General features: G+C 44.6%; 1 protein-coding gene across 6 annotated transcripts in view; it reads right to left on the bottom strand.

The window, feature by feature from the left end:
• Positions 1-10,904: 10,904 nt before the first annotated feature.
• POMGNT2 (protein O-linked mannose N-acetylglucosaminyltransferase 2 (beta 1,4-)) overlaps positions 10,905-23,126 on the bottom strand; it is a 30,938-nt gene continuing 18,716 nt past the window's right edge. For 3 of the 6 annotated variants that reach the window (XM_079301227.1, XM_079301231.1, XM_079301229.1), the window contains one exon: positions 10,905-13,214. In XM_079301227.1, coding sequence (XP_079157353.1) covers positions 11,386-13,122 — 1,737 coding nt within the window. In that variant the 5' untranslated portion in view covers positions 13,123-13,214 and the 3' untranslated portion in view covers positions 10,905-11,385. The other 3 variants (XM_079301232.1, XM_079301230.1, XM_079301228.1) reach the window with 3 other exon arrangements.

The following is a 23,126-nucleotide window of genomic DNA, read 5'->3' as shown; positions in this document are numbered from 1 at the left end:
AAAGGAGATTTGCCAGAAAGGATGGCTCCTCACAGAGTTCCCAAGTCACTCACCTCTACCATTTCACACAAAGAAGTGCATCCTCCCAGGCTGTGTATCATCACATCACAAGAGGGTGGTTACAGCAGCCATATCCTGGGACGAATCAAGTCCTGTCAGCTCATCAAAACCCAAATCTAATGGTTATAATGATGCTACCTTTAATTTTTTGAATGTGACACCATTAATCTCTTGCAAGGGTACAGGAGAAGAAAGATGCCTCATGCCAGCATCTTCTGACACACTGCAGAAGCAAACCTGCATCCTTGGTTCACAAAAGTAGGGGTAGCCATCATTCATTCTGCAAAAAATCTTTTTCCCCCACCTCTGAGGTGCAATGGAGATTGCAGCTGGGCTCCACATTAGTGAACTGGATGGGGTGAGGGCACAAAAGCAGCATGGCTTGTGTGGAAACCATTTAATGGGGAATGAGTAAAGGAAATGCCCCCTTGTCCCCCACCTTCCTGCTCCTCATACACCCTCAGAGAGCTGTTCTGTACAATATCTCCATGGAGGTGCTTGGGCTGGAGCTCTCTAAAGGTTTGGGCAGGGCTCATGAGGCTGGTATGAGATGTCTGATGAGCAAAGTCTAGAATTAAGGGCATAAAAGCTTCTTTGTAAGAAATAGGCTAATGAGGGGTAGTGTGGTACCCAGCTAATGGGGAGAGCCCAGGCTTCACTGCATAAGCCCCCCACAGTGCTGGGATTAATTTTAATCAGCACTTAGACAGGAAGAGAAAATATTCCCCAGCTTTTTCCCTTAAAGATTAAATCATTCATTCAGCCAACACCCTAATGAGGCACCAACATATGTGTAATGAATAGATAATTTTAAAATAGTTAACTTAAACATTATAAACACCCCCATCTCTGGTCTGTAGGTGGTGTTTGGGGAACTAGGCTGGAGCGGGAAGAAGGTGGAACACCCCCTTTCCAGAAGAGCAAAGGAGACTAAGATTAAACCAATTCTTGAGTTGGTTTCTAATGAGTCTGCTGCAGCTTTTCCATGTGAATCAAAGAAATTAAAATCCTTGGGCAAAACAAATATTTCAATTCAAGTCCTGTTGTCTTCCTATTCCCTAATATTTCCCCAAAATCCTTATTCCTGACTCAGATGCTCAGCCCAGTTTCAGTTATGAGGATGCTGGGACTGGGGGTCACACCTATTTCCAGGTGGGACTGTGTTGTCTGGAGGATGTTGGAATCATCACCTTAGTGGAGCCCAGGGAGCCCTCAGCAAGGCTGGCTTTGTCCTACATCCCTCCAAGGGATCCTTCACTTGTGGTACTTCTCACAAGCATCATGATTTCTCCTTTCTTTCTTCCTCTGCAAAGGAAGAGAATTTAAAGATTAAATCCCACTGAGAAATTAAAAAATCATAGGTCCCTTAAGACAAAAGGTATACAGCTAAACCAAACTGCACAAGCAGGGCTACAGCTTTTCTACATGTTGGGGGAAGTTTGGTAGGAAAGTATTTCTCAGTTAAACACTCTCCCTCTGGTTTGGATTAATAGCTTGGATCCAACTTCACTATTCCCATAACAAATAAATCTTAAACCATAACTAGCCCAAGAGAAGAAGTATCTGCTGGATGTCTTTTCAATGCCATATTTTTTTCCTCTGTAAAACATTCCTCTTTTAAAAGCTCCCTGGCTCTTCACAGCTTATTTTCCATGGATTTTATAGAGATGTCGGTACCAAACACATGCAGACAACTAAGATTCCAGGTGGGAACATGCACAAGATACATGTGACAAAAAGCATGAGGCAAGATGTTCCCAGGAAAGCAATGTTTAATTTACAGATTGTCAATTATCCATTAGGAGATCCAGACATATTCTTTTTTTACATATTCAGTTATTAGTCAAAATTATTTGACTCTACAAGACCCCACTGCCAGTGTCTGCAGCCCCTCTGCAACCATCTCGGTAACAGGCTTCTCCTGCCCAAGGGGATGGAGGTTTGGAATGGTTTTGGAATCTTCTCCAGCTCCAGAGAGGACCCTACACTGAGATTAAATTACCATTGTGTTGGAGCACTGGGGGAAGATATTAAACAAGAGCAATGTATTGTTTGTACTTCTCTTAAACTAATAAACAATAGATGTTCCCTTCAAAGGTAAAGGAACAGCTAATAAAACACTCACAAGCTCTGTCTTTCAACCCCAATAAAATCCCAGCCTGATGTCAAAGAAATCCTTAAACCCAAGCATAGGACTTGATGTTGAAACATCAGCCCCCTAACGTGAGAGGAATGCCCATTTCCTCAATGTGCATGGGAAAAGCCAGAGTTTGAAGGGCTTAATCTTTTGCCATCAGGTAGAATAAAATGTTTCACCTAAAATCTGGAAGTCATAGATCAGGTCTTTGAATGCCTGCAGAGAAGTCCTCAAGCAGTTCTTGTCTCCAGGTGTGGAATGAGTTTGGACAGATTTTATCTCCATTTTAGCAAAACAGAGCAAAACATGTTCTACTGCACCTTTTTTTTTTTTTTTACAGTCCCCTCAAATGAAACCCTTAATCAGGCCTCTTTTTTATTCATTACACTGTCTCTGAAGATGGGAGGAAAGAAAGGAAATGTGGAGAATAAAGGGGAACACTGAGATCACCCTCTTGCATGGCAGAGGTGCTCTCTCTGGGTAAAGAGCTTGAAACACCTCAAGGAGGAAATAACTCTGATAAATAATGGGGAGCAAGGCCAGCACACCCACAGGTTCTCCACAGTCCTTTGACTTGGCCAGGAAACAGTGGAAGAGGACAGGAAAGCTGCCATCAAATGCAGAGAGGCTTTAATCCCACTTTTGCAAACAGCCCAAGAGCAAACTTCTGAGGTGGGAGGTGACGCATCAGTCCCATCCAGACCTGGCAAAGCCTGGCCTTGCATCACTTGGTCCTTTCCCTGGTTTGCTGCTACTCTGCTGGCACCAGGGGAGTGGTTGATGAGAGCTGGCAGGAGGTTGGGCACGTGTTTGAAAGCCAGAGAGAAACAGGGAAGATGTGGCATTTATTGTGATGGCTTGGTACCAGCTGGAACTTTGAACTGAGCTAACTGAGGAGAAAATGGCTCACAGCTCAGGGACAAGGTGACCTGGGAGGATTGGCAGGGGACACCAGATGAAAACCACCACCATGTGCCAACCCCCTGCTCTCTCCCAGCCTCAGCCCTGGAGCATGACTCTGGTGTCACCACAGATGCAGCCTGGATAATGGGAAAACAGTGATCCCACTGTCAGCAGCATTTTCTTTTGAAGCCCTGCCGTCACACATGGGATCCCACTGTGACAGAGTTTGAGCTGCCTTCCTAGCTAAACTGGGAAATTATTCACCCTGAGCCACATCTCCAGGTGAACAGTGGCAACTTGGTATTGGTGATGCCCAGTCTCAAGCACCTAAATCAAGCTCAGTGAAGCAATCCAGAGCCTCATCACTTGGTGTGCTGTATGACCATGGCTTCCAGTGGGCAGGATGCTGAAAGAAACACTGTACATCAAGGTCTGAAATATCTGGAGCTCTTGGCAGCTGGAGGGCTGGGCTGGGGTAGCAGCAGGTGCACATCAGGTGGATGTACAGGTACTAGTGTGGTTATGTAAGTGCTTTAAATGAAAAGGGACAAAACCTATTAAAATAAATTGCACTGGGTTTATGCCTCTTGTTGCCTCTGCTTCAAGCTGGTAGATCTGCAATTAGTTTGCATTTATGGACAGTTTACATTTTTAAAGCTTCGTTTTTAAAGTTACAAAATGCTTCACCTAAAAACATGCATTTCCAGACTGCTTAGACTTTGTGGAGAGGAACAGGTTCCCCTGTGGGTCAGGCAGCTTCAGAGTTAAACAATAGACAGATCCCTTTCCCAGCCACTGTCATATTTTCCCTCCTGCTGCATATCCATGCAGAGGTAAGCAGGCTCCCAAGGCAGTGCAAGTGGCTGGAGACCCCCACTCTGGCAGAGCCCCAGCAAAGGGGCTGTGCTGGCAGTGCTGCACACGTGTTCCACAGAGCTCTGTGTCTTTGGTCTCTTCCCTGGTAAGCAATGACATTCAAGGGCCTGATTTTTGTTTGTTCCACTGCAACCCATGTGGTTGTTTACATGAAGGAAGGCGAAGAGTGTGAATAAAGCTATCAGACCAGAACAGGGACAAAAAAAGGAAAAGCCCCATGCAGCTACAGCTGGATGCCCTGACTGCACCTGGCTGTGTTCATGCATGTTTGCTTGCTTCTGAAGCTGCTGATCACCTAATGGAGATCTGATTTTCCTACAGATTATGTGGGATTGGCTGTCAGATACTCTTTAACTCCACCAACCCCAAGAGAGGGTTTCCAGGTAAATGGCTTGTTTGGCCTGGAGCAGCACAAACTAAGGTGCACTGCTGTTCCACATGGGTCACTTTGTGGGTCTTTTCCCCTCTGAAATGTTACTGCTTTGAAACAGAGCTGAGAAAGCAGATCCAAAAACCTTGCCTAGAACTGTGCAGTTTATTTGTGTGTGGTGCTTACCTAGGTGGAGCTACTGGTGAGGATGCATCAAACTGGCCACCAATACACTCTTGCTTTTGATGGGATGAGGATTAACTCAGCAGGAACAAAGTAAGAGCAGTAGTGCTCACCTTGGGAAAAACTGCATTGGCAGCTGTGTCCACCACTGTCTGGGGTTACATACCTGCCATCCTTCCCTACACCACTGCTATAGTAAGTGTACTCTGCTGGTCAGAGATTTCCAAAACCTGGGCTGTAAGAAATGAGTTGTTTTGTTTTGTTTTTTTCCTGAGAAGAACACCCAAATTAGGTCCTTGCTCATAAAGGTGATGACACCTAGAAGGGAAATGTGCAATGTAGAGAAGGAAGCTAACTGCTCTTTGATAGTTTTCTCTCGGCCTACCAGCTTTGCAGCACAGTTTTGGGAGGAAAAGGCTGCCCTGAGGTTTCCACTGAAAATTCTGCACTGTAGACAGGGAGTACAAAGCAGCCCCATCAATTTCCCAGCCCTTCCTCTAGCCTGGGAAAAGGGAAATGGTACAAATAAGTCACTGTTTAATCAGAATTCCCCCCTCTAGACCCTAATCAATTGTTGAAAATTGTTTCAGACCCAGTTTTGAATTGAAAGATAGCTCTGGAATTTAGGTATTTAATCAAAAATTCTCCCTAATAGAGTTTGGTTCTTTGGTTTTTTTCTTTTGTTTTTTTCTTTTTTTTTTTTAATTTTTATTTTTTGGTGTGTTTTTTTTTGATTGTTTGTTTTTTTTGTTGTTGTTGTTGGTTGGGTTGCATTGTTTTGTTTTGTTTTGTTTTGTAGAGGAAGGAAAAGTTGTTAGAGAAACAAAATGTTTCTCATAGAAGCAGTTGGGACATGTGACTGTGGTGTTTGGCCCTTTGGAGCTGTAGCAGAAATGTCTCTGTCCCCTTTCTCCAAGGACACAGCATCGTCCAGGCATCAGTATTAACCAGAGGATGTCCTACAGAGTCACCTCCTGCCCAAAATTTAGCAAGTGAGAGGTGGGAAAAGAACAAGAACCCAAAACATCTGAAGCCCTCACTCCCAGAGAACTGAATCCCATTCTTCCCCCTAAGCAAACAGCATTTCAAATTGCTCCTCTGAAGCATCATCACCATCCTGAGGAAGGAATTTGGAAGAAGAAGAAAGGAAAGTGATTTTTCACAGCTGTCTGGCTCTGAAACTGAAAAGTATTCATGTGTGGAGGAAAGCACCTTTCTCTGTCAGAAGGAAATAGATGAAAAATATGTTTATGAAATATGGAGGACAGCACTCAACTTCCATTGTCCTGCAGAAGCCCTGCTGTCAGGGCTTCCTGGCCACAGCTGGAGACACAGCTGTCTTCTCATGAAGCTCTCCCCCTGCTCCCCTCTGCCTAAAGTCCAGCTCAAATTTTTCATCTTCTAATGGCAAAACAGAAGATGGAATCTAGAGAAGAGCAAATAAAAAGGACAAAGTAATGGAGAATGCTGTAAATCCTTGAAACAGAGAAGCAGGATTGGGATGAGGACTGGTACAAACAGCAAATCTTGGAATCCCAAGCTAAGACAAAAGGCTTTGATCTACAGTCCTCTGCTGGTGTCTCACCCCCAAAATTACCACAAAGCAGGAGATCCACTGGAGCCCACACAGCAGCTGCTGCCTCAGTACCTATTTGTGGATAGCAACAGGGACCTGGCAGGTTTTTGCCAGGCAGACTGAAGAAGCAGGAGGAATTGACTCATCACAGAAACATCACAGCACAATGAACATCCACAGGACAACACTGCTGGAAACCCACAGCAGGAAAACAACATCTCTGCTGGGGATGGAATGCCTGCAGACTGTCCCACCTCCATCCACCTTACCCACAGCTGGCTGGCTATTGCTGGAGGCCAGGATATGATTAAAGCAAGGAGAGACAAAGGAGCAGGGAGTCTCTAGTGCAGGGAACAGAGATGTTACCCTGAGTGGATCTGCCTGTGGATGCTACACTATGCACACAGGGACATGGCTAACCCAGAAGGTAAATCAGGCAATTGGAGCAAGCTGTTTGAATACACACCCAACAAAGTGAAACTCAATTAATTTTAAAGGCAGCACATTTGAAAATGGCAGGACTAAGCAGCATTTAAAGGTGGTGATCGTTGCCAAGCTATTTCAAGCAAACAGGAGGCTATTCCATGCATCTGTTTGAACGTGCCAACAATTAATTTAGTAATCAGCATGTTCTGAAGGGACAACTTGAGAGGGTGACAAACAGGGCTGGGCCCTATATCAGTGTTAATTCACCATGGCTCTCTGTGCTGGAGCAGCCCCACATTAGCAGAGGGTTTGGCTGAAAGCCCCTCAGGAGGGACATGCTGGGGGAGGTGACTTCTCTTACATAAGGACGGTGATGTGCCTCACACACGTGCAGATGGTGATGCTTCTCAAACCACCCACTGCACAGATGGACTGTCAGTCATCACATTGAAAGCCATTCCAAGAGTGTCTACCCCAAGTCCAGCAGGGAAAAATTAAGTGCTCTTTTATCCACTAAACCTATCCTGCCTTACACCAGCACAGACATCAAAGCAAAAATATTATAGAAATAAGTCTGCTATTTATTACAGCTCAGCAGAAGAGATACAGTAATAAAGATGCTGAAGTTTCTATTTTGTTCAGTGCAAATTAAATGATGCGCTTATAGAATTTCTTTCACCCAGGGATCCCAGAGAGCAACAACCTCCTTGCTGTGGACTTGGACCAACTCCTGCCCTAAGGAGGCTAAAGACTTGTGTCAGGGCCCTTGCCTAGGAGCCATCTGCACCAACAGCCTACAGGGTGTTGAAATTAATAATACCCTAAGTGTCTTCACTTAATTTGGTCCTGTGAGGTGTTGGTGTCTTGGGACAAGAGACATCCACAGACCCGAGAGCACTGGACATGCAAAGCCCTAAGAGATGGAGGCCATAAAGTGGCTTGAAATGGAAGAAAGAATAAAAACTTTAAAAGTCAATAGACAGTTGTAACAAATAATCATGTCATTCATGTAATAAATTTAGCTCTTAGAGATTGAGGTGGTAAAGCCAAAAAAAGGTACTTTGCAAAGTCCCAAGTTACTGTTTTCAAGAGTTATCATTTACTTAAGAAAAGGATCTGTCACAAAAGAATCAGGAGAGGGGAGAGGAAGGAGACAGAACCATCTCAATTTGAACTCTGCAGACCCAAATATTTTGATTAACAATCTCCAGTCACCTTCTGGAGCTGTAAAACCCACCCTGGGTGACCAGCCTGGGCTGCAACTACCCTATCACTGCCTGCCCCTACCAGCCATGGAGGTATTACCATCAACCTGCAGCTCCTGCTCCAACACCTCACGGCTCCAAGCCCTCCATTCAGTTCCTCTTCATCCTCATACATGTCAGTAAATGCCCTCCCACAGCTGCTGGCTGGTCCTTGCACTTGGGCTATTTAGAAGATCTGAAATGGCAGACAGAGGAAATCCTCCTGGGTAATCCATCTCTTTAAGCACGGACAAACCCAGCAGCAGTGAGTTCAAGACCAGCATCCTGCATTGCCCCCAAAGGGGTCTGGACTTAATCCCACATACTTCTCTTCTTCCAGGACAGCGTGGCCAGACAGCACCAGAGAGCATAGGGTATTCCCTTTGGGAGCAGAAACAAATGATGCAGTGCTGGAAGTTCCAAGTCTCTTGCACAAAGCAATTTGTCAGGAGCCCCACAAGCTCACCCAATGAAAAAGCTCTCGTGGATATCAACCAATCCAGCTCCAGTCCTGCCTTCCTGCACACATGAGAGATGCAGCCTCAGCCCCTGTGCACAGAGTCTGCATTCACTATAGGACAGAACTTTAAATGATGCCAGGCAAACATTCCTTCTGATCCATCAAGAAGTGGCACTGACAGAGAGAAGCAAGGGAAACAAAGAGCCCATGGGACAGGGAAGGTCTGGGGCTGAGAAATGGAATGGGCCTGCAAAGCACTGATGGCAAAGTTATTAAAAGGAAGAAAATTTCCTATGGAAAGCTGCCAGCACTCCAGAGCAGTCCTTGAGGTAGTATAAATCAGTGTAACATTACTGTGCCCAATTTATGACAGCTACAGGCTGCACCAGGGGCTCTCACTCCTGTGTGCTCTGGCAGAGGAGAAATTCAGGTGTAGCAATGAGGTGCCAGCACACTTTTACACTGGGTAGGTGTTGGAGGCAAATGGCACAGCACATTTTATCACCAGCACAACTTCAGTGTTCAGCTATCTCAGAACTTGGAAAGGAAAAAGCCCTTCTTTTTTTTTTTTTTTTTTTTTTTTCCCCACCTCTTAAATTACTCATAGCACTGATGAGGAAGACAGAATCTGAATGCACATTTTTGGAAAGCACATTTGATTATCTTCTGGAAAAAAACGAGTCTCTCTCTGAACACGACAGACTGTTTCATGCCACAGAAACCCACATATATGATACTTCATTGCTCTGTAGCCAATTTTGTTGATTAGTCATTAGGATATGAGAAGAAAATAGTTAATGTGCTGTAACCAGTCTGCAAATGTTATAAAACCTGCAATCATATGGAACTAATTTTAAGTGAAATGAGATGATCTACAAATTTCAGGCAAAGGATTACTACAAAAGGCACAGAGGAAAGCAAATAGAAAAGCAACAAGCAGATCAATATCCTGCTGAGGACGAACAATGGTTAGGAGAACACAGGCAGCTCACACACCCAAAGAAAATTATTTTTGAGAACTGATACAAAATGAATACTGACTAAATTTCAGATGTCTGAAGACTGATTCACTACCAAATAGGATACCAACAATACTACCTTTGCAAGAGCCAGCAGGATGGCCACTGGCCACAGGGCTGCCTTCAGCTTGAATGGATGTGAGGATGCAGGACTGCTGCAAAACCCTTCTGTGAGTGGGAGCTCATCAGCCAGAGAGTTCCTGGGGAGCCACGATCCTGCAGGCTTCCCTGAACAGCTCACTTTCACTGTCATCTTTTAGGAAGTCTTTCTCACTCAGCTCTGACATATATGGTGTGGAATGTGCAGCCACAGGGAGACTTTGGGGCACAGTTCGAATACTCACTTCAGCAAGAAGCCCATTTTGTCCTAAGAAAACAAGAATGGGAATATTCCCATATCCCTTTAAAATATCAAGACTAAAAGGTTGGCAAGGTTACAGCTGCAAAGCAAATGTAGACTTTGGGACTCATGTTCTGTTTCTTCCCCTCCTTTAAATCATAAACACATTTGAAAACAAAGCAAGACATAATGAAAATGAATATACAGAAGTAGCACTTGCCTGAAGGCCCAATGTTGTGCTGTGGTGTTTTGCTCATTTTTCAATCCTTCTGTTTCTTGTCCAAATTTGTACCGCCACATGTACTCTCCCTCTCCTTAGAACCCATATTTATAATCCTGCCTTGAGATGCTCTTCTATCAGCCCAGAAAGACATTTATCCTACTCTTCAAATGTCCATCCAGACCTTGGGAGGAAGGTGTGGACTGGGAGGGAAAGGAGAAGTAAGCACTTTTCCTTTTGCTTCAACACTGGTTATAAATTATAGAGAATGCAAATATTTATCAGGGAAACATCTCACACTCCTGCCCCTTTCCTTCTACCCTCCTCAAGAGCTGCACTTGTGACTCAGAACTGTTTTCCAAAGACAGTGCCATTTAGGGTCCCCAGCTAAAGCAGATCTGAGCAGGATCAAGTCCAAAATAGTCAGTGTGTTACCCTGGCAATGAAGCCAGATTCTGATTTCAGGGAAAATGAATTCAAGTATAAACTACTCCCCCCATTGAAATAACAGAGGTGTGAGTGCCATCAGCCTGATCCCTGCTCTGGCCAATCCAATGCCCTGGCACACCTACCTGTTTCCTGCCTGACTCTGCTTCCTTGCACCAGCATCCAGGATCACCTGTGCACAGAAAGCTTCCCTTTGCCACCACCCACCTATTCCCTAGCAAAGCATATACATATTAGTAGCTATTATCAACAGATTATTATGACCAAACACCAAAAAAAAAAAAAAAAAAAAAAAAGGATTTTCTTCAGCAGATTGTTGTAAATTCAATCTCTTCCCCAACAGCTCTCCCAAATTACCCCACTGCATTCTCACACACCTGTACATAACTCACAAAATGAAAACCTCTAAAACACAGTAAATTATTTTATCTACTTCATCCCTTCTACCTCTTATCTGTTACTACAACCTTTTGCAATAGGGATGCAGTAAAATCTGATTTTAAACATGAAGCTGTAGTCTGTAGTCATTCTCTTCAGTCAATATATAAACATAGGAAACTACAGATAAACATTTTGTTACAGCAATGGACAAATCTATTACAGTAATGCTTTAGACAAATAATAAAATGCAAAAAAAACCTGATGAAGTTTACTGCAGTTTAATGAAGGCTCTCGTACAAAATCTTAAACTCAAAGTTACAGTCAAGAGTTACTAAAAAATATAACTTACAATGAAAAAGCTGATGAGAATTGCCCACTTAGCCATGGAATTAGCTGCGCTTTAACGCTGCGCTTAAATAGTCACCACACAATAGGAACAGATTTAAATCACGACCAAGGTACACACAATTCACTTCCATTCTGTTTTCAATTACATGTATTCAGCATGTAATTTAACCTGTGGAAGTTACTCTCAAGAACACGGAGGTTTCTCTTTTTTTTTTTCCCAAACACTCACTGGAAATAAATACCATTGAAAGAATACATGTGGAGTGCAATAAAACAGACACTTAGGCACTGGTACAGTCTAGTCCTCTTCAGCTCTCTACAAACTACAGGACAAGAAGTTTTAAACCACAGATGGAGTGGAGAGCAGGTTAGAGCTGTACAGGTAGTGCAGCACGTTATGTACTACACAAGAGCACATCTGCAAAAGGTCCCTGGAGATTTTTGTTGAAGATGCAGCGTATCCACACCAGGTATATCGTGAAGGGCTTAATGTTTTCTGAGAAGGTGTGATTCTGATGAGACAATATATAAGGCATATAAGTGTTTTCCCCTTGCTCTTGTATCCACACTTCGTATTTTACTTCTCTGACCTTGAGATACCTCAGATTCCAGGGGATCTGCCAGGACACAGCAAGTTTAGCTTCACTCGTGCCCTGGACAGAGGCCTGACACTTGGCATCCCTCACTTTGCCAGGGTAGAGGCTCCCAGACCACTTCTGCTTCTTGGGTCCGGGCTTAGACTTCACAGTCTGCCTGATGACGTGTATGAGGGCCGGGATGTTCACCTTCGTGTCCTGGTAGGCGCGGAACAGCCACTCCGCGTTGCGGCAGCAGAGGTGCCGCGGCACCTCCGTGCTCTTGATGATGCGCTCCTGCTCGGCTTTGTCCAGGTGAGCAATCCCGCCCTGATCCCAAGGTCTGTCCGGGTAGGTTACGGTGTCTTCCCTGTCCGTGTTCTGCCAGGCAATGTACTGCAGGTCCATGCCAGGAAGGGTTGCCAGGGTTTTGTAAGGGGTGTAGTGCTCGGGGTTAATAGCATATGGGAAGAGCTCCACCACGGTGGCCCCTCTTGGCAGGAAGAGCGACATGACTAATTGGGCCCCGTGCATGCTGACCAGCATGGACGCATTGCTGATCAACCGCACGATGTCAGAAAATGAATGCTCCTCCAGAGAGACGGAAATGGTTTTCATCTGAAACTCCTGAGCAAGAGCCAGGATTAGTTCTGCCTCATTTAGGATAAGTCTGTTGATTGTCCGACTGAACACTACGATGTACTCCTCGCTAGAGCTTTCCTCCAAGCTGATGTTCAGTTTCTGCATCATGAATTTGGTGAACTGCCTGATCTCATTACCAGAAACCAAGATGTTAGCCTTTGGCCCTTGTGGCTGGACAAATCCGTACTGGTACCAAGTGGTGATTTTGGATAGTCCTACATAGGATTTGGTAAAGCAGAGGAGCCTGCCCAGGGTTTTAAGCTCCTCCCTGAGGAGCGGCTGCTTGTTACTCAGTAACTTGTAGAGGTCAAAGTGAACACCTTCATTCCACCCTTCCATGAAGAAGAGTCGTGCCTCCAGATCTAAGTCGGAGAACTGCTGCATGGTGTAATAGATGGGGAGGAGGTCGTCATGAAAGACGTGCATCAGGTTGTCTGGGTTGAACCTGTTGGCAATCAGCGCCACGTCAGGCACAAAGACCGGCTTTGGCATAAATTTCAGTGCAGCAGCTGGCAGCTCCACAAAGTTGAAGTACTGGGTGTTGTGGTCTTCCACAGAGGAGAGGTCGAGCAGAGCCGGCTGGAACCTCCGGGAGCCCAGGTTGGGCAGCATGACGGAGGAGTTGCTGTGGAAGTAGATGAACTCCTCGGCCTCGGTGGAGTAGCAGAGGGACTCGAAGCGGCAGATGCGGTCCGTGTGCATCCTGCCAGTGCACACCATCCTGGTACCGTTCTCCACCAGGGCCTGCAGAGCTGCATGGTAGTCAATCTGAGCCTCAGAAAGTTCCTGAGACTGGCGCATGAGGAGCAGCTCCTCCTCCACCATGGCAGCATGATCGAGCAGTTTGATGTATTTCCACAGCACGGCAGCGAGGATGGACACGAGCAGGGCATTGAACACAGCTGCTATGTTCATTCTGTACTTAGATCCTAGCAGGATGACAGGTGGGGAATGCAATGGAGAGGGAACACATCATTAACACTCTTTGACATGGTGAGGGCAAAGACCTGTAGAAAATAAAAGAGAGGAACCATTTAAACATCAGGCTTACAGCCCCACCATAAATCATGTTTTATGGATTATTCAAGAGAGTTTAGACTTATTTTGGCAATTTTCCCCCCTTCCTGGGAATTAGGGGAAAAAAGAAAACAGTGCCAAAGCTCTCCCCAAAACCGAAGGGAAAAAAAAAAAAAAAAAAAAAGCAGAACTGGGAGCTGTTCTACAGGAAGGCTCATCTCTCATTTCCATTTCTATGCTTTAGAAGAAGAAAATGTAAAAGAGTTTAAGGATGAACTCTGTCAAGATCTGTTAGAAAGAAAAATATATTCTCTGGAACTCTGGATCACTCTGCTTTTTGCAGACCACTCCCACAGTGAGAGGAAATAGCGCACTACAATCACTGGGCCATCTCCACTGGGAGACCAAGCTCCTCCTTCAGCTCTGTGGCTGACAGCACTCGGCAGTGCCCTCACCTTCACTGTGCAGGTAGCAATAGCTCCAGGAATATTGCCAGGACAGATTTTGCTACACTCCAGTGTGCAATGTGAACCAGTGAACATCACATTCAATTTCATTTTATCAAGGGGTGGGGGAAGGACTTGCAGGTCCATGGACTGCGCTGAGGGAGAATCCCAAGTCACTAGGGTGTTGCTCTGGCTGTAACCCAGGATCAAAGGCTAGGAACTGCCATCGTCTTCCAAAGGAAATATTGGCATGGGAAAGAGGAGAGTCCTGCTCTTTATGAGAGGAACGGATGTGTCATTAAAGCAATCAAACCTTCATTTAGTAGAGTCTGGCTCACACAGCACAGCCAGCCCTTATACAAATGATAAGTTAATGCATTTGAAGGGTTTCACTGCTGGCATTTTCCCATCCCAACCTGAGAACCTTTTCTGTGCTGCTCCAAAGCCTCCCTGGCTCTTCTTCTGTTGGAGCCTGCCACTGTTCTCCTCTTATGCAGAAACACTACTGGCTTATATCAGAGTATTGATTTTAACTTCAACTGTGAACTTCAATTGAGGTATTGATTCACCTACAGAATTTATGGGCTTCAATTTTCATTATGCATCAAGATTCACTGCTAGTCAGGGTGTAAATAATTGCACCCGTGACTCATAGGGAACTTTAGGAAGGGAAATTTCTGATTAGTATTTACCCAAATAGATTGTTTCTAGCTGTGATTTTTAAATGTAGCAATTTTGAATTTCCGTTGGTGCAAATGTGCCATGGGGGGAAAAAAAAAGCAATGTCTCAAGCTGTTCTCAACATGTTCTGACATCCCAAGTATCCTTTAGCATTTTAACCAAGAGACATTTGTACATGGTAATGTGGAGGAAGTTAGTCAGGCATGTTTGGGACCATAGCAAACACCTCCTCTACTGCCAAAGGAGTTCCTTTGAAAACAGCTACTGCAACTTAAAAGCTTCATCCTGCAACTTGGAACTGAATGGAGAATCATTCATGGAACTGAATGAAGTCAGAAGGGATTCCTACACCTCATTAGATCCCAAAAGCCTGGGAGATCTGTCTTAGGAAGAACTGAAGGTACATGGGGGTCTAGAAAATGCCAAAGAAACTAGTGCTAGCAGTAAGCCACACAAACTCAAGAGGTAATCTCTGGTTATCTGAGCAAGAAATTAATTTCAATTTCTAGCAACTTAAACAAAACAAAAATGAACTCCACCTCCTTTGGTAAGTAGTCTAAAAACTGCTTCATTTAGAAACTCCCTAAAAGCAAGCAACAAATTAAAAATGTGTTGTTTTGATTTCAACCATGGAAAAAAAGGAAAGGGACCTCTGTCCCAGTGGTTATCTGATACCAGGCAGGATCAACTCTCTATATACCATGCCTCAAAGGTGCTTCTCTATCTCATTCTCAATACTCATTAATCTCTTCAGCCAGTCTCTATTGAGAGAGGCATGAAGGACTGTGATAAACTCTTTTCTAACACTTAGCCTTTGTTCCCACCACAGCAACTTTAGCTGGGTCTTGTTCCAGGTGCCACAGATATACCGCACAGGAAAATGATGACAGTCACATCACATCTCAATCTGTCCTTCTCTGTCAACAGGGGATGACTGCTGCTCCTCATGGCTGTGCAACTCCCAACCATGGCTATTCCATGGACAGCCTGGAATGGAACCCCACTGGGAACAGCAGTACATCCCTCAGGGTCTGCTAATGCAATCAAACCAGTTTTCAGGAAGAGAAATTTTTGATGAGGACAGATCTTGAATTATTTTCCTGGTACCGACTTTCAAAGCTTTATTTTGCTTCTTCACTGTCTTTGAAAAATGTCTAATGGTATCATCCAATTCTATACATAACCTCTTCACTACAAACGTCTCATCTTGTGAGCACAGCTTTAAGGGACTTCAACAGCATCAGCAAGGAAAGGCTGGAGCCCCAGCAGCCATGTGCACAGCCTGATAATCAGTACATGGAGGAGACCTTTAACAAGCAAGTCCCCTGCTGCAAGCACACATTTAAAGGAAGGCCAGTCTGCAGGCATTGTGAAAGTGAACTTCTCTGGGTCAGAAGAACAAAGCACCTACAAGTTCAATTGAGTCAATGTAAGTTGCAACAACTTGGCAGAGGAGGGAAAACCACACAGCTTCTTTATTATTCCATTATGGCAAGGTGAGTGTGTATGTGTGGGTGTTTCCAAGGAATAAGAAGCCCCATAAAAACACCACTGATACCACCTGGATTTCATGGACGTTTTGGTGGTGGAGAGCTCTGCTGACCATTAAAAACCCCCTGAGCCAAACAGGCCTCCCTGAAAACAGCCTGTCCAAATGTTTCACTCCTGACTGATTTGTTCTCTCCCCTCCAGCCCCAAGGGAAGGGCAAAGGAGGCACTTCAGAAATGCAGCCTGATGGATGCAGCTGGTGTTCAGAGGTTAGCAATTCTCATTTCAGACTGCCACAGCCATACCTGCTAAATGGGTAGGAATGAACAACTCAGATTTTTAGTAAAAATCACCTGCAAGGCCCTTTTCTGCCTCTTCCCTTATTGCAGCTCTTTCACTTCCCTGCACTTTGCTGAAGTATGTGTATGTGCTTTAGCCAACCAGGTGTCAGGAGTATATGTTAAATGTTATCAATGCTAAAGTAATCCATCTTCATTTCTGTTCCTTATGCCAGTTCCTAAATCCTGATTCATACTGCTTGGGAGAAAGCTTCTTTTGACGGAAGCGAACAGTGGGACGTGGACAGGAAGGGGTGTTGCAGGCAGAAATAAAAGGAGAATTTCACAGGTACTCAGAGAACTGTCTTAATTCTTTGCCTGTTTTCCCACATTTTATCATCCACCTTTTTTTCAATCTGACACTTTCAGTGAAAACAGACCTTACGAAACTATAATTTATGGTCCCTCAGGGAACGATAGAGTATAAATAGTAACAAACAATCCCACTGTTGGCTTTCATGTACCCCAGAGAGGCTGCACCAAGGGAGTAAAGGCAAGCAATCACTCTCCATGTCCCCTGTTCCTCAGACCCCCAAGCTGAGGTCAGTCATGAAGTGCTGTCAGCAGCAGTAGATCTGGGCCAAGAAACTTTCCCAAGAGGCAGAGGGTAACACTGAAACAGGTGAAAACATTTAGTTTTCCACCCGAAGAGAGCTGCTTCACAATAAAAGAATTCATTACTCAATCTCTCTCATGAAATGGGTCTAGAGCTGCCACTCCCACAGTGTCATCACAGAGCATCCTAAGAACTGAAAGGCACTTGCAGAAGCAGGCCAGACACACTGCTACTTTTCTTAAGAGCACAGATGCTTTCTTTCTACACAGAGGGCAGCCTCTAGGCCAGCCACCCCCCGAGCTGCCCACAGACTCCCTCCTCCCCATCCCTACCACATTCATCCACCCTCTTGCTTCCCAGTGACACTGGGATAACCAGGGCTCTGCTCCACGTGAGTAATATGCCCCAGTTACCAAGGAAATCAATTCGACTGACATTCTTTCACTCTCTGCTTTGAAATGCTAAAGCACCATCCTTCAGCACCAGGAGACACAAATGATAGACCAGAGCCAAGCCAGAAGAGACATGCATGTAAAAGCTGCACAGAGCTTCTTGCTGCCAAGCTGGCAGAGGGCCATGATGCCCCATGGGAGGGGATGGGATGTGCCCTTGGGGACTCCTGAGAGGAGTGGGCTGCAGGGGAGCAGCAGGAGTGAGAGAGGCAGGTAGAAGAGGCAGGGTTCCCTGGCAGTGATGCTGACAGGGCAGGGGGCAGCAGACTTAGAGCCAGACATGGAGTTCAGCAAAAACACAGGTGTGGAGCCAGCTCAAGACCATGCAGGGGAATTAAGAGCATATCCTGAGGCTTGTAGCTCAGCCACAATGGATGCTGCTCCAGCAGCAAAGAGCCTGTGGGAGGCACTCTATTTTTGGTCAGCTCATCTTTGCTCTTTTTCCAAGAGTTTACAGGCATGAAAAGCTTACCCCATTTTCTTCTTCCACCCCCATTCACATAGCAAAAGCATCACAGTTTCATTCTCACAGCTTGGCTACTTCTCCTCTAACTGGCAGTGGCTGCTGGTGAGCAGGTAAAGTGTTCAGGAATATCCATTTGGTGTGTTCAGCAGACACTCCTGGCAGAGCCCTCCAGTGTCTTGCAGCTCAATAACGCTCTCATGCGAGTTTGGACACAGCAGCACCTTCTGCCTGTTAGCTACAGGTTATCTGATGTATTAAGCATCCTCAGGAAGTGGTAATTTCACAGGAAGCATAGATGGAGACACTGTTCTCCATCTCCTGTTAACATGCCTAGGAGATCAGAGTGGGTGGGATGAGAGAGGAATTTCCACTAATAGGCAGTTGGCATAAAAACCTGTTTGGATTCATTTAGGAGATGAGTTCTGTTGTTCTTTTTTTAATTGTGAAGCTACAGTAGGATGAATCACTAAAGCTATTAATATGATGGACAGTGTTCCAAATCTCTTCTCCATTTAAAAAACTGCAATTTAGGTAAGAAATAGGGAGAAAAGCTACAAAACCCACATAAAAATAATCCCAACTACAAAGAAGAGAAATATACACCCCCAAAGGGTGAAAAACCAAGAGCTTGATTAGGGAGAACAAGGGTGAACAGGGTGACCAGCACACCTAAAGAGGGGTCACCTATTCTTGCAGATATTAACAAAATGAGAAGTGCTGTTTTATTTATTTAGGCCTTGATGGACTTTTGTTACCAATGCCTGAACATTTTCCAGGCCAATGTTCAGTTTCCCATAGCTACAGCAGGCAAAAAAGCCTCATAAAATGGAAAACCAAAAAAGTATGAAGGAGACACATTTCCAGAGAGAATCACCACTCTGTGCACAGAAGGAAATGCTTCCTCATGGAAGCCAACTTGGCTTTGGCCCAGCTGGTCAGCTCCTGTGCACAGCCTGCCAGTGGAGGCAGGGTGTCCAGACAGAACCCACAGTTCCCAGAAACACAACACAACTGGAAGTGGACTGGGGCTGCCCTTGCCACAGGAGTTAGGGCAGAGCTGCAGGGGCAGGAAATGGGCTTCTTGCTATGGTAACACAGTGGGAGGGGTAGGAACAGATACTCCCTCCTCAAGGACATTTTCTCCATCAGCATTCCCCACACCTGGATCCATCTCTTGCTAGACTGGATTTCCCGGACCAGTACAGGAAAAAAATGCACGCAAACATCATGGCATTTTGCACTCCCCCTGCAAAATGTCTTCTGCTCTTTCTCCCATTCCTGATGAAAGAGGCTTAGCCAAGGATTCAGTGTACGTCACATATGCAGTTTTAAATACCTAGTTCATTCATCCTTAAAACAGAAGTTGCTAGAAGGCAACTTTCCCAATTGGAAGGAGGGGGAGTTAGGATTCAGCAGCCAAGAATTTGCTTTTATTCTCATCTCTGTCACAGATTCCCAAAGAACTAGAAGCAAGTCAATCCCCACAGCCCAAAAAGCTGTTAATCATCTTATTCACTCTATTTATTTAATGAGATACATATATCTTTCACAGTACATAGCATATTAAAGCAACGATGGTACACTGAATGATTGATATACTGGAACATTTTCTTTGTAAAAAGCAGCCAACTGTAGAAGTGCTGACTTTTTAAACAGGAAAAGAGCAGATTCTTGTAGAGGGAGTAAGCCCAGCAGTTAAAGATAAAAATATCATTACTGAAGCCTAATACAAAGAAAGGATATGAAAAATAAGAATATCTTGACTATGTAGTCTCAAGAAAAACAGTTAAAATAGAGTTTTATTCAGAAAAAAAAAATCAAAATGTAACAATATATTTAAGAAAACCCTGTCTTATAAAAACCTTATGTACAGATAGTTGTGATCAAAATTAGGTTCATCTTCAGTTTTTATGGTTCAGCATAAGCGAAGAATAGAAAGCAAAACCATAAGTCTTTCTATACAAGACTGCAACCAAGGACACTGATGCACTGTGCAATGGTCCCTACTGCAAAAGTACCTTCCATATGAACAGAAGAAGACTGGCGGCCACAGAACACCTCTCAGCTGCACTTATGGATAGAAAACCTAAGTTAGCTTTCATTTTGTTTCAGAATCTGTGAAAGCTGGGACAGGAAGAGATTTCCCAATGACTAGCAGCTATTGATTTAATATTTGTTGATACCCCTGTATTGATCTACAACCTAACTGGTTTAAAAAAAATTCTAACACTAAGCAGTCATGCATAGAAGCAAGCCACAAAGCTGAGCTAAAAGTATAAACCAAAAAAGAATACTTCTTGGGCTTTTAAGATCTGCATTTCCATGTTCTCCATCCATAATGGAGTATGAAAACCTTTCCTCAAACAAAATCCCAGACCTCCAGAAAATTTCCCTAAAAAAGATGCATTTCTGATAAACAAGCTTGAGGCAAGAGATGTAAGAAAAATGAGCTAAGACGGTGGAAAAGGGAAAAAAAAAAAAAAAAAAAAAGGGTATGTCTCTCAGCCCCTCAAGTCTTGTTCACCTTCCAAGAGTCCCAAGACAAAAGATGGAAACACAAGTTACTCAAAATTGCCATGGCTAGACGGAGGGGAAAGCTAAACAGGCAGAGTTCATTCCAGCTGATCTTTGTTCACCCGAGTATCCCATTGAAACCTATCTGGTTACATTGTCATTAACAGCCCTGTTATATGAGTAAAAAACCTCTCGTTTTTCCTGGTCTCTTGCTTTTAGTCTGCAAACAAGATACCTTTGTCAGGAAAAAAAAGTGTCAAGAGAGCAGCAGGTTTATCTTACTTCAGTGCTCTGCCTAAAGCAAAGAGGGAGCGGGGGTGGCTGAAGGGAAAATTTACTAATGCTGCAAGACTGAATTTAAAAGAATGTGATGCGAAATCCCAAAGTACTGAACAAATGATCTTCAGCTGCTCCAACTGTGCCTCTGGGCTTTAGCTGCCATTTGTATTTTATCTACCCTTTCTTTCTGTGCTCTCCAGTGGGCAGAGTACCTGTGTTATTCGGGTACTGGGACTGGTGCTTAGCAGCATTTCCAGCTGAGCTCTCCCCGCTTTCCATCAGCACCGTGCCCAGGACCGCTCCGGTGTGCTGCAAATCCTAAGCAGGAACCAAAATTGTTCGGCCAATAAGAACAGTGAAAATCCCTCCTTGGTTACCACAAGCTCCACATTACCATGTTTTTAGGGGAAGGTTAAAAAAAAAGTAATCCCTCAGTAGCACGTGTCCAGCAAGAAATACATTTCTGCAAACGTACAGAATTTAGTCCGTATCTGTGATGTTTTCCCCGTTAGACTTTTGTTTAAAAATGATAAAGCAAACCACTAGTCAAACAAAGAGGGACTACAAAGACGTGGGATTACGAATGGACTACTGACTCCCTTCCCACATGTGCACACACAGAGGGATTCAGTGTGAATTTGCATGGAAAGGGAGAGAGAGGAGATATCATCGAAAACATGCCAACCTCCCCCCTCTCCTCAGTACACTGCAAGCAGGACTGCCAGTAAAACTGAATTCAGAGCCGTATGTGATCAGCACAGCAAACACAGCACAGTTACAATGACACCCAGCAAAGAAATGCAGTAATTCCGAGCATCTGCAACCTTTTAGTCTGGGAAGTACCATCACTGGTAGATCAGTGTTTCAGCACATGCACGCATACCTGGTGTTGCTAAATAACAGGAAATGCTATCCGGTGCCCCTCTTTTCACAGGAGAAAGAAAAAAGAAGACACCTTAAAGCTATGCTTTGCAGGGGAACGAGCACTCTCCAGTCCTCTTCTTTCCTCACCACCACAAAGAAAAAGCAAGAATCCCATCTAGGAGCTCTCGGCACCGTAACCCGCGCACCATCTGCAGCCTGAGCTACCTTTCTCCCCAGGTCTGAGCATGCTCTGTGTGCCGGCGGTGTCCTATCGCTCCAGCTGGCTCACCTCAATTTGTTAGCCTCCCAGAGGTCAGCCTTGCATGCAGGATGATTTGCTGCAGTATTCCTGCAAATCCCCGACGGGCGGCCACACTGAAACAAACACCACCGCGCTTTTCCACGGAGCCGAGCATGTCTCGGGAGACAGGCGGCAAACTGCTTCGGCGAGGGGGACAGAAATTTAGAAATCCTGCTTGTGAGGATCATTAACGCCACCGCTACTCCAAACACTTCACACAAAAGAAGAAAACAATAGGAGAGAAAGGAAAAAATGCCCCTTGCTTGAAGACGTGAAAGCCTTTCGTCATGCTTTCTAGTAATTCCCTTGGCACCAGGAAAGCAATTTCCCAGCTGTGATGGTCAGCAAATGGCTTAGAATTGAACAAGGCTATGATTGCCCTCCTTCAGAGATCCAGGGAACAGCATTTGTGTACTAAAGTGGGGTTGTTTTGTTCGGGCTTTTTTTTTTGTCTGTTCGTTTGTTTGTTTTGTTTTTTTTGTTTTGTTTTGTTTTTTTTTTTCATGGTGGAACAAGTAATTCCTAAACACAAAGGCACAGAAATTATCCAGGACTTTATAAGAGAATCTCCTACTGCACACAAAGTCACGGAGGTGAGTGCCTTACACCAACCTTCACAGCAAAGCTTGAACCTGTGGGGACTGAGCAGCTTCATGAAGATGGCAAACAAGACAGAACTGACTGGGAACTTCCAGTTCTTATCCCACAATGGGATCTACATGCACATCATAGCCCTCCAAAAGGCTCAGGGCACAAAGTCACACCATTAAACACAGGAGTGCAACCCCAGCCCTGCAGGAACACTCCTGCAGGCAGATCACAAGCAAACATATGAGGCTGTGTAAATGTGCTGCATGTATATTTGCAGGACACATCTTGTTGAATATCTGTCTGTGAAGGTTCTCCCTTTGAGACCTAACAGGTAAAATAAGAAGGATACAAAGGAAGAAAAGTTCTCTAACACCTCTTCCCATGTGCTAAAGGTGGACTTCAAACTACAGCATGTGCCTATGCCTGCCCTGAGAGAATGAATCTCTGAGAGACACTAGTCAGTCACATTTCTCTGGGGGAAACAAAAATGAGCAAATGAGCCCACACAGTGCCCTCAGCCTGTCCTATTGGGACTAAGGAAATCCAAAGTCACCCTTCTCTTTTTAAGACCATCTCATTGTCCTGTTGCCCTCTGAATACAAAGATGTTGCCTTGTGCGGAGTAAGTCTGCTATTTTTCCCCTGAATTTTGAAACTCTAGGAGTGGAGTTAGATTAGGAGCTGACTTCACTTGAGAAAACACGTCTTGACTTTGTGCTTTCTGCAGTTCAGAAAGCTCCACAGCATGCCCCACCTGCCACTGATGCTAACAGGAGCCTTTCCACTGACCCCACAGATGCTGGTTAGCAACTTTATCAGTGGGATTCTGGATAACCCAGACACATCATGTTGGTGTGGTCTCTTTCTCTTAGACAAGCTTTTATTTTTCTGCAGAAGAAAGGACAACATATACAGACTGGTCTTCT

Source organism: Erithacus rubecula, assembly GCF_903797595.1.
Source record: "Erithacus rubecula genome assembly, chromosome: 3".
Classification (NCBI taxonomy): domain Eukaryota; kingdom Metazoa; phylum Chordata; class Aves; order Passeriformes; family Muscicapidae; genus Erithacus; species Erithacus rubecula.
The sequence above is the reverse complement of the archived record's forward strand: the minus strand, read 5'-3'. Positions and strand labels throughout refer to the sequence as shown.